General features: G+C 42.8%; 1 protein-coding gene across 4 annotated transcripts in view; it reads left to right on the top strand.

The window, feature by feature from the left end:
* Positions 1–13,561, top strand: part of LOC18425936 (tubulin gamma-1 chain) — a 62,481-nt gene that overhangs the window by 44,688 nt on the left and 4,232 nt on the right. For 2 of the 4 annotated variants that reach the window (XM_011622039.3, XM_006830459.4), the window contains exon 10: positions 12,580–12,684. The exons of the other annotated variants lie outside the window; for them this stretch is intronic. In XM_011622039.3, coding sequence (XP_011620341.1) covers positions 12,580–12,684 — 105 coding nt within the window. The remainder of the gene's footprint in view (positions 1–12,579; positions 12,685–13,561) is intronic. 4 annotated transcript variants of the gene reach the window in all.

Here is a 13,561-nt window from a genome sequence, read left to right as displayed (position 1 = left end):
TTTGGAAAGAAAAAAAATCATTCTAAGGCCTAGATCTAAGCTTCTCACCAAAATGGACAGCCTATATTAATTGGGTTAAAGAAATATTTTCTAGGTTGCATTTTCAAATTTTTCTTTTTTGTGATTGTTCATTAGAATGAAAAGAGTGTATATTTTGAAATTTGGATCAAACAAATGGTGCTAACATGGTTTTTGAAGGTTGTTGCATTATATTACTATAAAACTGTTGCATGAAATCACTACCCATATATATATATATATATATATATATATGAAAATGATAAAAAGGTAAGTATTCTACAATATATTGAGAATTTGAATTTGCGTCCTTTACTAAATAAAGAATGTTTTGAACTAAAGGCTTGTTAAAAGAGGGTTAGCACGTCTACCATAAGGGGATTTCATGTTTGTGTGTGCAAAATGTGCAAATATTATATTATATATTACTTCAATGTGTTATTTTCTAAATTAATTCCATAGTGTAATATGTAAAATTTGAACCCCCATTCTCTTCTATAAGGGTTATCATGCGACAAGCTCTAACACTCGGAAGATTGCAATATTATGCGTAAAAAATCCAAATTGCATTATATAAGATATTATATCATCATCATAGCCTTTTCCCAATGAATAGGGGTTGGCTACACGAATCCTGGTCCGCCATTTTTCTCTATTAAGGGCCATACCCTCAGTGAGGCCATAAGTCCCCATATCTTTTATCACTACTTCCATTTATGTCTTTTTGGGCCTACCCCTTACCCTTTTGAGCATTCCATTTGAACCAACTCTAGCCTCCTAATAGGTGCTGTACTTGGTCCACACTCCACATGGACAACCCACCTAAGTCTACTTTCTCTCGCCTTATCACCTATTGGAGCCACACCTAAGCTCTCCTGAATGTATTCATTTCAAATTTTATTCTTTCTTGTCTTACCACTCATCCATCTTAACATCCTTGTCCCAGCTATAGTCATCCTATGGGTTGTTGTTTCTTGACCGCCCAATATTCCATCCCTGTTTTATAAATGTGCTTTATATATAATGTGCTTTGTTTACAGTTTGTCCAAACGCATATAAATGTGCTTATTTACATCATCTGAAAAGCATGAGTAAACATTGGGGGGAGAGATAGATAGGGAGAGAATATGAAGGATTACAAAATTTTAAGATGCATACAAAAGTATCTTCTTGTCCTCTTGTTGCCCCTTCATGTAGCTAGGAGCCTCTATGCCACAAGTGATAATGATGAAGATGAAACTTGCATGAGTGGAGGCCGAGGCTGACTTTGTTGATTCTTAAAGGAGGTGTCACCTACCAAATCATTGAGCTCTCTTGAAGTAGTCAAAGGAGTGATAGGTCTTCAAAGGTGGAAGGGCAGTATGCAGATGGATGTCATCATTTAGCGTAGAAACACAAATCCAATGCTACCAAAGCCTCTATGTCATCTTCGAGGTGGTCGTCTTCAGGGTGAGCATCCCAATTCTTATAATTAGTTTCATAGTCTGACCACAATCTACTCAACAATCTGTCATTGTTATGAAACATAGACCATTGACTCCAATTGATCTGCATTTAGCCGATTCCGTTTGACACTATGAATGTAGTTGTGCATCCTCCAACATTTCTTTGCAAATGAGTAGTTTATGCTTGGAAAGAACTTCTTTATTGCGAGTGAATCCAACTTAGGATCCCCTCTGCCGTATAAGTCCCACCATGATACAACCATCATTGTGCTCCGAGCAAACTATGGATAATGGGAGGTAGAAAACCTTTATTGCGTAAAGTCGCCAATTTGTTGTCTCATTCTAACGTATTGGTTTCATTTGTAACTAACATATCAAGAACATGGTAACAGATAGACATTTCTTGATCATGATGGGATTTAATCGTCTTCTCTTCTCAAGGGGTAGATACCACTCTCGAGAGTAATACATGGGATTGAGAAGAAATGCCAAACAATGCCAGGGAAGATTAGATTGATCCCATCAATCCACAACCAACTTCTTTACTCTCTGGAACAATTCTGGATCGACGATCGCAATTTCATCCAATATAGTATCCTTGCACTCATATGTATCTCCTACAACAATTTTTTCATTGCTTGCAAACTTTGTCATCTTCCTGGCTTTGTGAACCATAGAATCATTCTATTTGTTGTCCAAAACTCATCCACAATTGCATTGTGGAGCTCTCCATGCTCTGTGTTCATTGTGCCTCGTTTAAGACCCTCCCATTCATTGCCGAACACTAATTAGGGATGTCAAGGCAAACTTAATTCCGTTTTCTGCGACATGTAGTGGTAATGATGCAGGGAACTTGAAGAAACAATAAAATCAACATGGAACAATGCCAAACACAAGAATAATTCAAAGAAACCTAGGGTTTTTTCTCCATACCCCAAGCTAGGGTTCCAAAATCCTTAACTTTTTTCTCTTTCAATTTCTAAAAATATGTGGAATTTACCCTCTCAAGGCCCCACAAACCTCTTATTATAATTCAATGTTCAAAAACATTACATGTCCATACAATGATTAAAATGACCTATATATCCCAACTTAAACTTAAATTTTGTAATGAAAGTTTTACCCCTGTGAACAATTTATGTGAACTGTCCTTTTGAATAGTACTTATGAAGTAAATAAAAAAAATAAAAACCCTAGAATCCCTAAAAAACTAAAATACCTTAGAAACGAACCCTAAAACTAAAACCATATTATACATCATTTGAAGTTGAATAAACATAAACAATAAAAATAATTTTGCCCATCATTCTCCCCTGGTTGAAAAAAACTCGTCATCAAGTTTTGAAGGGTGCTAAGATGAAATTGGCACTAGTCTAGCAACATTCTTCAGCTCGAAGATGGTAAACACAATGATTATACATTAGAATTGCGAAACCCTTGACGAAAGGGTCATTGTATGCCGGTAGAATACTTTTAATCACATCAATTTGTTGAAATTGTATCACTTCAGCCATATAACCTTGCTAAATTTGCCTAGACTCAGCTCTAGAACATACCACGGGTGCATCTTTGAGAACAACGACTAAACCAACTTCACCTATCAATTCTCCTATGAGTCCATTTTTTTCTACATCAAATACTAATTCAACGACAAAATCTTGATCATCATCGTAGATTGGGTCTCCTACAAGATATTGTTCTTCATCTAAGTATGTGTTGAAGATTGGTGGCAGATCCCAGTCTACATCCTGCTGATTTTCGATGCAATCTGTGTCAAAATCAAGAATCTCATCCTCCAAACTGAAAAACCTAGAGTTTTGTTCCCAACATCTAGGTCTTCTGTCACCATCTTCATCACTTAACTACCCATGCAGAGCGTGAATGTGAAAAGACTTGTACTCGAGATCTTCTTGGGTTGAAAGATCACCATCTTGCCATTATTGAGGCTTGCGAACTTCTGCTTCAGCTGCTAAACTTGCCTTCCAAGTGGATCTACAATTATTCCCCTTCTACGTCCCCTTCGCGCTGCCATGTCCCCGGAATCACAAACCCTAGGAAAATAATCAACAAACAACTATTGAAATCAACAAATCTAGGTTGTTTTGGGAAAACTTACCAAATTAGCAAACCCTAGACCCACACTGTAACTTCCATGCTCTGTTGTTGACCTACAATACTTTTTGTATGGATCGCGGGCTCTGATCCCAATTTGGTGCAAGGAACTTGAAGAAACAATAGAAATCAATAAGGAACAATGCCAAACACAAGCATAATTAAAAAAAACTTAGGGTCTCTTCTCCATACCCCAAGCTAGGGTTCCAAAATCGAAGCTTTTCTCTTTCAATTTTTAAAAATCATGTGGAATTTACCCTCTCAAGGCCCCACACACCTCTTATATATTGTAATTCAATGTTCAAATACATTACATGTCAATACAATGATTAAAATGCCTATATATCCTAACTTAAACTTAAATTTTGTAATGACATTTTTACCTGTGAACAATACCTATGAACATTACTCATGAATAGTACTTATGAAGTAAATAAAAAAAAATAAAAACCCTAGGATCCTTGAAAAACTAAAAAAACCTAGAAACAAACCCAAAACTAAAACCATAATATACATCTTTTAAAATTGAATAATTTAGAGACAAACCCCTTGCTTCTTCCTCCCCCTCTGCTTCCGGCCTTTCTACTTGCCTCCTTCGTGCTGTCTCCTTTCCTCCTCTTTATCGGACTTATGTGATTATCCTTAAATCGTGGTCTTCCAAGTCTCCTTCTTTTCCTTCCTTTCCCCAGTCTTCCATCCCTCCTCCTCCTCCCCCTCCTCTTCCTCCTTTTGGCAGCCACCCATCCCGCTTTCTCCCTCTCCGCTCCATCCCCCATTCTGCCTCCTCTCTTCGTCTTGACGCTTTTCTGATTGGTAAATTCTCTCCCCGTAGAGATGACATTCGTGGCATCGTGAGGTGGGCCAAATCTTGCTGGAAAGAAAATGAAGTTAGCCGCAAACGCCTGTCGTAAGGGTACTTCCTCTTCATCTTTGACTCACAGTCATGTTTTGCCAACACCCTCAAGGTGCCCCCTCCTCCCTTCAAGGGGGTCAAGATCTCCCTCCTCCCCTGGTCCTCATTCGCTGCCGCAGCCCTTACTCAGAAGGTGTGGCTTCGTGTTTACAACATTGCCCTTGATGCTTGGCACCCTCTCTCTTTTCAGGCGATTGGAAACAAGTGTGGCCGATTCGTCTCCACCAAATGGCAATCCATAGAATACCTCCCTCTTGGCTCCATCCTCCTCTTGGTGGAGGTTCTCAACCCAAGCTCCATCCCTGATTCTCTTTGGGTCTGTCTTGCCGGCGAACTGTTTCAGATACCCATTTCTTGACACCATCTTCTCCCTCTGCTCCTCCTCATTCTGAGGTTGCTCCTTTTTCTAATTGGACAGTGGTTAATCGAAAAAGGCGACATCCTCCGCTCCGGCATCGCCCTCCTCTGTCGCACCCCTCCGCCCTCTTTGACGGATTTCTGGGGTTGCTCGACTGGATGCCTCGGTCTCTGTGCAATCACTTCCTCTTTCACGTTGCTCGCTAGTTGTTGAGCCGCCTCCTGTCAACCGTCAACCTGATTCCTCTTGCAGGAGCGTGTCATCTTCCTCCCTCTCATCAAGGGCTCTGCTGCCTCCTTCGGCGCCGGTGGCCATTAATGACCCTGATCTGGCATCTGTTCCCATGCAAACCTTGTTTTCCCCGTCCCCTACCGATGCCTCTTTTCTCGCTCTCCCTTCCACCCTTGTTTTTCCTCCCCCCTTACTTCTCCGTCCCCGTTGCTCCCACTACTTGTCCCTTCACCCACTCCGCCCCCCTCTCTCTCTTCCTTCTCTCCCCCTCTTCATCTTGCTATTTCCCCCTCCTCCCCTCGCTCTTGCCTTTTCATCCTCCTCTCCTCCTGTTACCCCTCTCTGTGCTTCACCGTCTCCTTTTTCTCCACCCATGGCCCGTCGGCACTGTGGTCGGCAACCGTCTCGTCGTCCTTCCTCCCCCCCATGTCTTTACCCTGATTCCTTTGCTGCAAGAGCTTCCCTCGTGGCCCTCCATCCCACAACCTCTTTTGGTTGGTTGGTCGGTTTCCTTTGGGTACGCTCACTCTGTTCTTTTCACCATCCTTTCTTCCACCCTACGGTTCCCACTTGTCCCCTTTGGTGGTCCCCAACCTTCGTCGATCAGACTACTATCCCTCATTCTCTTGACCTTCCTCCTTCCTTGCCCCCCCCCCTCTCGCCCCTCTCCCTCGTCCTCCAACTACTCAACCTCCTCCGTCCTCTATCTCCCCTCATGCTCCCCCTATCCCGGTCCCTATATCGAGACAGGTATCCCCCCCCCCTCCTCGTTCCCTCCAGCTCTCTCTTCGCCTCATTCTATTGACCCCATTCTAATTCGTCCATCGGCTGCAGCCACCCCCCCCTCCCCCTTCTGTTTCCTCTTGCTCCTGGTGAAGAGAATATCTGGTCTCCACCCCTCTCTAACGGTTCGAGGAGCCTCGGTTCCTCATCCTCAACCCCTCTCTTATTAGGGTCGAGCTTCTGTTTGAGAATGGACGAGGCACATGGCGACATCGACAAAGTTATGGGCATCATTGGATTCAAGTTTGACGGCTCACCGGAAGACGTTGAAGTCTTCTTTAAGTCCAACCCTGAATCAAGGTTCAAAGTAAGTTCCTCTGCATCCTTCGAAGTATCTTTGTCTAGGCGGTCTACTAGACATTCCCATTCTCTCCTTGGCTTATGAAGTCCCTTGTATGGGATATCATAGGGCTTAGCTCTCACTGCAAATCCCTTGCGGTCCATTCCTACTGCCTCAAACATTCCCCTCTCATCCTACCTTTGATCGAAACCAAGCTCCCATCGCCGTCTCTTTTCTAGGTTCGATAGGTTTGGGGACGCCGACCCTGTCAGTGGGTGGCCTTTGGCTTATTTGGGATTCCTCAGCTTTCTCTCTCGTCGACTCTTGGAGTGCCTCTCGCTCTATCTTAGTCTACCTTCAGCACACATTGGATAACTTAGATTGCAAGTTCACTGTCGTTTACAGTCCCAAGTCCAATAAGTTGGTCTTGTGGCAGGAACTAGATGCTGTTGCCCTTCATCCACCATCCCGGTGGTGCATCGGAGGTGATTTCAATGTCATGAGGTTGTCCCATGAGTGGAACTCTTCTTCTGCTACCCGGCTATGCTTTAGTTTGTAGATTTCATCGCCCGCCATGGGCTGATGGATATTCCGCTCATAGGGACTCAATTCACGTGGTCCAATTCTACTTCACAGTCTAAGCTGGACCGTTTCCTTTGTTCTTAGGAGTGGGACAATTCCTTTCCTGGAACGATGTCCTCATCTCTGCCTCGGACCACGTCCGACCATAAGCTCATCGTCCTCGACACTGTGCCCATTTCTAGGGGTCCTAGACCCTTTCACTTTGAACTTTGGTGGATGGAAGAGGACAATTTTGTCTCTAAGTTAAGGGAGTGGTGGTCCTCCTGCTCACCTCTAGCCTTCGGATGGGCTGGTTTTAGACTTCAGAAAAAGCTTGCCCTCCTAAAAGATTCCCTCAAAGACTGGAGTTGTCAGGTGCTTAGGGTCTATCCTCTCCCTCGACAATCTCGTGGATTCTCGTCCCCTGTCGGTCGAGGAATCCCTCTCGAGTCGCAATCTCCAGGCTGACTTGTCGGCTTGACTCAATAAGGAAGAAATCTTTTGGGCCCAATGCTCTCGAGTCAAATGGCTCAAATGCGGGGACCTAAATACCACTTATTTTCACAAGATCGCGAACTGTAGTCATCAGGAAAATACCATAGCTCTTATCATCCAAGATGAGCAGCCTATAGTCGATCCGTCCTCCATCAATGCCACTATCTTAGACTGCTTCTCTTAGCTTTTCTCAGGGACATCTTGCGTCAAACCTCCTATGACAGACTTCTCCTTCCACTCTCTTTCGCAGGAGCAGGCCTCTTGGTTAGAAAGACCTTTTTTCGGAACTGGAAATTCTTATAGCTATCAAAGACTTGGGCCAAGATAGGGCCCCTGACCCAGACGGATTTCCAGTTACCTTGTTTCACTGCCACTGGGACATTCTAAGGCTGGACATTTTGGATTTCTTTGCGGAATTCACGAGCGTGGTATCATCCACAAAGGAATGAATGCTACCTTTATCGCCTTAATTCCTAAGGTCGAAGGCGCGGTGGAACTTAAAGACTTTAGACCCATCACCTTGATCAACTCCTCCTATAAGATCCTGGCAAAGGTGCTGGCCACCAGACTTAAAGCTGTGCTCAACTCTCTCATTTCCCACTTTCAAAATGCTTTCGTCCAAGATCGCCAGATCCTCGATGGAGCCCTCATAGCTCACGAGTGCATTTACTCTAAGATGGCGGGCAAAGCCCCTGGTCTGATTATCAAATTAGATTGGAAAAAAGCCTATGACCATGTCGACTAGGCAATTCTAGACAAAACCAAAAGAAGAATGGGTTTTGGCGGCAGATGGCGCAAATGGATTAGAGGTTGCATTCGCAACCCTTACTTCTCAATTATTATCAATGGATCTCTATAAGGTTTCTTCAATTCACATAGAGGACTGAGACAAGGTGACCCCTTGTCTCCATTTCTCTTTGCCATCATTGCAGAAATCTTTAACGAGACCACCGACAGATTCTACCAGGACGGATTGGCAACGAGTTTTCATATACCCCTCAGTGTCCACGTATTATGCAGGATGGAAAGGTAGATACCTAACGCCTCCAAGGAGACTGACCCTGATCAAAGTAGTCCTCACAGGGTTGCCTATCTTCCAGATGTCTCTCTTTCACTTACCGGCCTCGGTGCGCTCTCGGCTGGAGCAATTAACGAGGAATTTCCTTTGGTCGGGCGACAACCCTACCAAGAATTTCCATCTATTATCTTGGAGCACCGCCTGCTCCCCCAAATCTGTTGGTGGTCTGGAAATCCGTAGCCTCAAATCTCTAAATCTGGCCCTACTTTGCAAATGGTGGCGGAGGCTTGCAACTCAACCTGGGGGACTCTGGCATCAAATCATCTGCTTCAAATACCGCTTGTCTTCTTCTACCTGGTGCATTCCTTCTAGAATCCCCCCGGGCTTCTTCTGGTTTATGCGTTCCATCCGTCACTCTTTCCCTCTCTTCAAAACTTTCATTAGGTTTCATCCTAAGAGCGGAGACAAGGTGCTTTTCTGGTCTGATCTTTGGGTAGGGGACTCTTCTCTTGCCTCTCGCTTTCCTTCTCTTTTCTACCTTGCTAGGAATCCCTTGGCTTTGGTCGAGGATCTCTTTCCAATTTCTGGATCGTCCTATTCTTGGAATCTGGATTTTCGTTGGGCTCCGAGAGACGAAGAACTGGATAGCTTTTTATCCCTTTCTTCTTTGCTTTCGACCTTTCCCGGCTCCTCTCCTGGACCGGACCGCATAGTCTGGACCCCAAACCCTTTGGGACTTTTCTCTGTTTCCTCCCTCTTCCGAGCCTTAACCCGCACTCTTACACCTCCTACTCCCTCCGTTACCTTAGCCTGGAACTCCCCTGTTCCTCCTAGGATTCAATTCTTTGCTTGGCTTGTGCTGTGGGGAAGAATACGCACACTAGATCAACTCAAGAGACGCGGATTCCAGCTATCCAATAGATGCGCCATGTGTCTTGAAGAAGAGGAATCAGCTGCCCTTCATTTATTACACTGCCTGGTAGCCTTTTTCCTTGGGGGGAAATCTTATCTCTATTCTAGTGGGTATGGTCACTCCACAGTCCATTCTCGACTTACTCTAGCCCTCGGCCTTCTTACCTTGGTCAAAAGCAGGCTGCCTTCTCTGGAAGATCTCAGTCGTGGCCGCCATCTGGTCGATCTGGAAGGAACACAACGATAGGATATTCCAAGGGAGCTACGCACTGACACACAAAACCCTGGAATCGATAAAGGCCCTCGTAGCTTTTTGGGCTTCCAAAATCCCTCTCTTCAAGGGACTGCCGAGCCATAACTTCTGACAGAATTGGGTTCCCGTTCTGTCTTTGAGACGTCCGAGGATATCTCGTTCCTCTTTCTGGAGACCACTCGAAAGGAGATTCATCAAGCTCAATTTCGACGGCTCCTCCCTGGGCAACCCAGGTCCAGCCGGAATAGGGGGGAACTTCCGCGACCATGCGAGCATCACCCTCCTTGCCTTCGCATCCTCCATTGGGATTTCATATTCCACGGAAGCAGAGGCACGCGCTCTCTTGGAAGGCCTGAGACGCTTCGACCCAGCCTGGGGCCCATCACTAATTATAGAAGGGGATTACAAGAATGTTATTTTGTGGGCATCCCATTTGGCTTGCCCCCCCTTGGAGATTATGGCACATCTTTGATCAGATTTACATTCTATGTAGGCATACATAGGTCTCTTGGAGACATATCTGGAGGGAGGCAAACCGAACAGCGGATGAGCTAGCTAAACATGGGGCAACTATGGAGTGACAAGGTCCGCCGTACTCTTGCCCGTGATTTTCTCTATGGGACCTTTGCTGTACGGATTGGGTTTCTTGTGATTTTCCCATCGGTTTTCTGTTTTATCTTTTTTGTTGTTTTCTTTTAGTTGTTTCTTTTATCCGTCACCTCCCTCGGTGACTTTTGTCTACCCGCTTGGGTTTTTGCTGTTTTGTAACTTTCTCTACCATCAATACAATGTCAACCTTTATCAAAAAAATTGAATAATAATAATAATAAAATTTTACCCTCCTGAACCTTGTCTTCTTGGTTTTAAGTAGTTTGAGGTTCGAAGAATCCTGAAAACGTACGAACGCCTTTTGTGATTTGAATATGTTTCACTACCCTTTTCGCTTGCTTGTACTGCTGTCTAAGTAAGGCAAATGGTGGGTCCTTTTTTATCAATGATATCCTTCATGAGAAGGCTCAACTTGTGAGCTAAGCATATGAACTAAAATAATATGGTGATGTTGCTATTGAATTATGGGCTTAGAACCTTCGCAATGGGCATCACTGTTCATTGCGACCGGGACCACATTGTAAGGTCCAATAGAACCTCTAGTTTTTAAAGAGATCTATGAATATTGTAGCTTGTCTTTTCAATGGACGAGTGGTCGACAAACAGCGTTTCCCCATGTCACAGTGGTGACATTAATAAAAAACTCATTATTAATGTTGCTCCAATCATTAAAAACAACTGATACTTGATAAGTTACCCATTCATTCCTCAATGTAATCAATGTGTAATCAATCTCTCTTTATCAAGAAAAATTGTCATAAGCTTTTCATATTTGATGTATCATGGTTTATAATGTACACCATTCCATGGAACCTGGGTTCTTTGCATTAAATGGGATGCTCTGAGCATAAAAGAAGCGCGTGACTTCAGTATCTGCATCATTTCTTGCATGTGCATTAGAAATCTGCCTCTCTATTTTATCAGTGCTAGATGATTGCAATAGAGACGGGAACAATAATGGATACTGGACTCATTTCCTCTAGACTTCTCATGCCTTAAGGCCTTACGCTCATCCCTAGGTATCTTAGTACGATGTAAGATCCCCTTATCCCCTGGGAATAGCCTTAATAAGTGAATGCTTGCACATGAACATATGACCCAGTAAAAGAGCCCCCTCTGTAATTAAAATGACATGTACACTTCCTTCCCACCTTCCTTTTTATACCCACCCCCTATGGTCGCATATCTTCACGGTGGAGTGATGATGGGCTTGTCAACCTTGTTTTCTTCAACCTCTGGTGCATTATCCCCAGCAAAAGTGTCAATGTCAACATCCTTCTCGACCACTATAACTGCTGCAGCAGTGTACGAATCATTGATATGAAGTTAGTACATAGTGGCTTTGGGGTCCACAATGAAAGAAGAAAACTAAAAGAGAAAGGTATCTAAGGATTGTACCAGACTATTTCTATTCGTTGGTACAAAAGGTCACAATCAGTCTTGGCCATCGAAAGTAAAGTCAGATATCTAGCAGAGTGACACAGAGCTTGATAAAAGTAGAGTGTTTTGCTCTAGAAAGTAATATACATCAGCACTTCTCTAACCACCAATTTCATTACAAATGGGAAGGGTGATTGTAACGTTCTTATATTAGGAAACATCTTATTGTATACTTTTCCAAGTAATAAAGATGTAGGTAATGGCCATAATTACAAAAGGCAGTGAAAAAAAAAGAAAGATTCGAGAAAATAAAATATGGAATAGTTAAGGGAAGTGATAGATAAATGGGGAGAAGTAATTAAAGATTAATATAGGTAGAAGCGATGTGATTACACAGGTAGTGAGCATAAGAAAGATACCCAGAAATAAAACACGGAATAGATAGAAAAAAGGGATGTAATTAAATTACTGTGATAAGTAAATAAAGATGTGGGTCCCCCACATGGTTGACTAGGAGAGAAAGAGTGCATGAGATGAGTATACATGGGGCCCATTGTTACTTCTCGTTGAAGAAGGTAGAGACTGAAGTGGGTTTCACTGTCTTATGAGGGAGAGAATTCATGCATGAGGGCTCATAAACACCTTTTCAAAAATATATTGTTATAGAATCAGATAGCTTTGTGCACCAATAAAAACTTGCCCTAGAAATTTCCATTGATTGGATTCCTCAAACAAAAGACTTATGTTGAACATAACGTAACTTGTTGGTTTCATTGTCCTAATAGTAGAATCACTTTTTTATGTCATTAAGTGCTCAATCTTAGTTCACTATGAAATTGTGAATGGGATATGTGACCTAACACTTCAAATAAACATTATGGGATTTTGTTCTTTCATGTTAGGAAAACATTGCCAATTACCCAATCAGAGAGGGATGCACTCTCTCTCTCTCTCTCAGCCCCTAACAAGTTACCCAATGAACTCTCTCAACCCTAACTCTCCTCTCGATTCCCCAGCCCTCAAAAAATCATCTCTCTGTCTGTCCTACTGTCTCTCTCTCTCTAAAGTGCCTCATGTCCTGTTTTCTGTTTTTGCTCAAAATCATCTTAATATTTAATGACGAACTGGTAGTTTTTAATGCTTATGTGGATTTGATCCCTTATCAAAAGAGAGTATGTATGCTTGGATTTGATTTGGTTTGTGAATTTCAGGACAATGATCTCTCTGAATTTGACGAGTCCCGAGAGATCATTGAAAGCTTGGTAGACGAATACAAGGCTTGTGAATCACCGGATTATATCAAATGGGGAATAGAGGTACTGCCTCTCTCTCTCTCTCTATCTACCTATTTATCTATCTATCTATCTATCTATCTATGTCTGCGTGCGAGCGTGTGCATGTGCACATGCGCATGTGTTTCTTTGGTTATAAAGTTTAATGGCATCATTCTTACACCAGTTTTTCACTGCAACTTTCAACATATTTTGCTTGATGATTGATGGACACCAGACCATTTGTTTAGTTCAAAATGGATGTGAGAAAATTCCGTATTTTGGGGAACCAGTAAAAGCTCCCTATTTTGGGGAAGACATATAGTGAGCACTGAAGAGTTGTGATTGAAACCTTTTTATATAGCTCTCTTTGGTTATTAAAGTCTTTACAAGACTATAATCATTTCATATTTTCACGGATAGTTTAGGTGATGATATTGGGAGCAGTAGTTCGTGTTCCACCAAAACCTCAAGTAGGTGATGATATTAGGTGATGGTATTGGGAGCAGTAGTTCGTGTCTCGAAGTAGATTTATTATTTGTAATTAACATATTCTGGAGAGTTGAGCATCATGCCGAATGTCACATGTCACCCACATGACTAAACCCAAAACGGGGATTATTCCAGCACTTGGCTCAATGTTTAGGGTGTTTAAGGGACCAAAGCACTATTTCGAGGTTGGAATCCCACTATGGACCTACCTAGGAAAAAGATCCATTCCAAAACTCGTCTACCCGAACTATAGAAAATGAATACAGAGATGAGGAATCTTCTTGGATTCAACCAAATCATATCTGGGTCACTTATAGCAGATAATCCTGATTGGGAAGAATCTTGATGTTATCAAACTTTCTTGGGTTAGATTGGATTAGACAAGTATTCTCTCTTTTGTGAGAGCTCCAAGTTTACATGGTCTATGTTT

This window comes from Amborella trichopoda, chromosome 6 (genome assembly GCF_054954075.1).
Source record: "Amborella trichopoda isolate Santa Cruz 75 chromosome 6, AtrichopodaSantaCruz75HAP2 v2.0, whole genome shotgun sequence".
NCBI classification, from domain to species: domain Eukaryota; kingdom Viridiplantae; phylum Streptophyta; class Magnoliopsida; order Amborellales; family Amborellaceae; genus Amborella; species Amborella trichopoda.
Note: the sequence above shows the minus strand (reverse complement) of the source record. Positions and strands in the feature narration are given on the sequence as shown.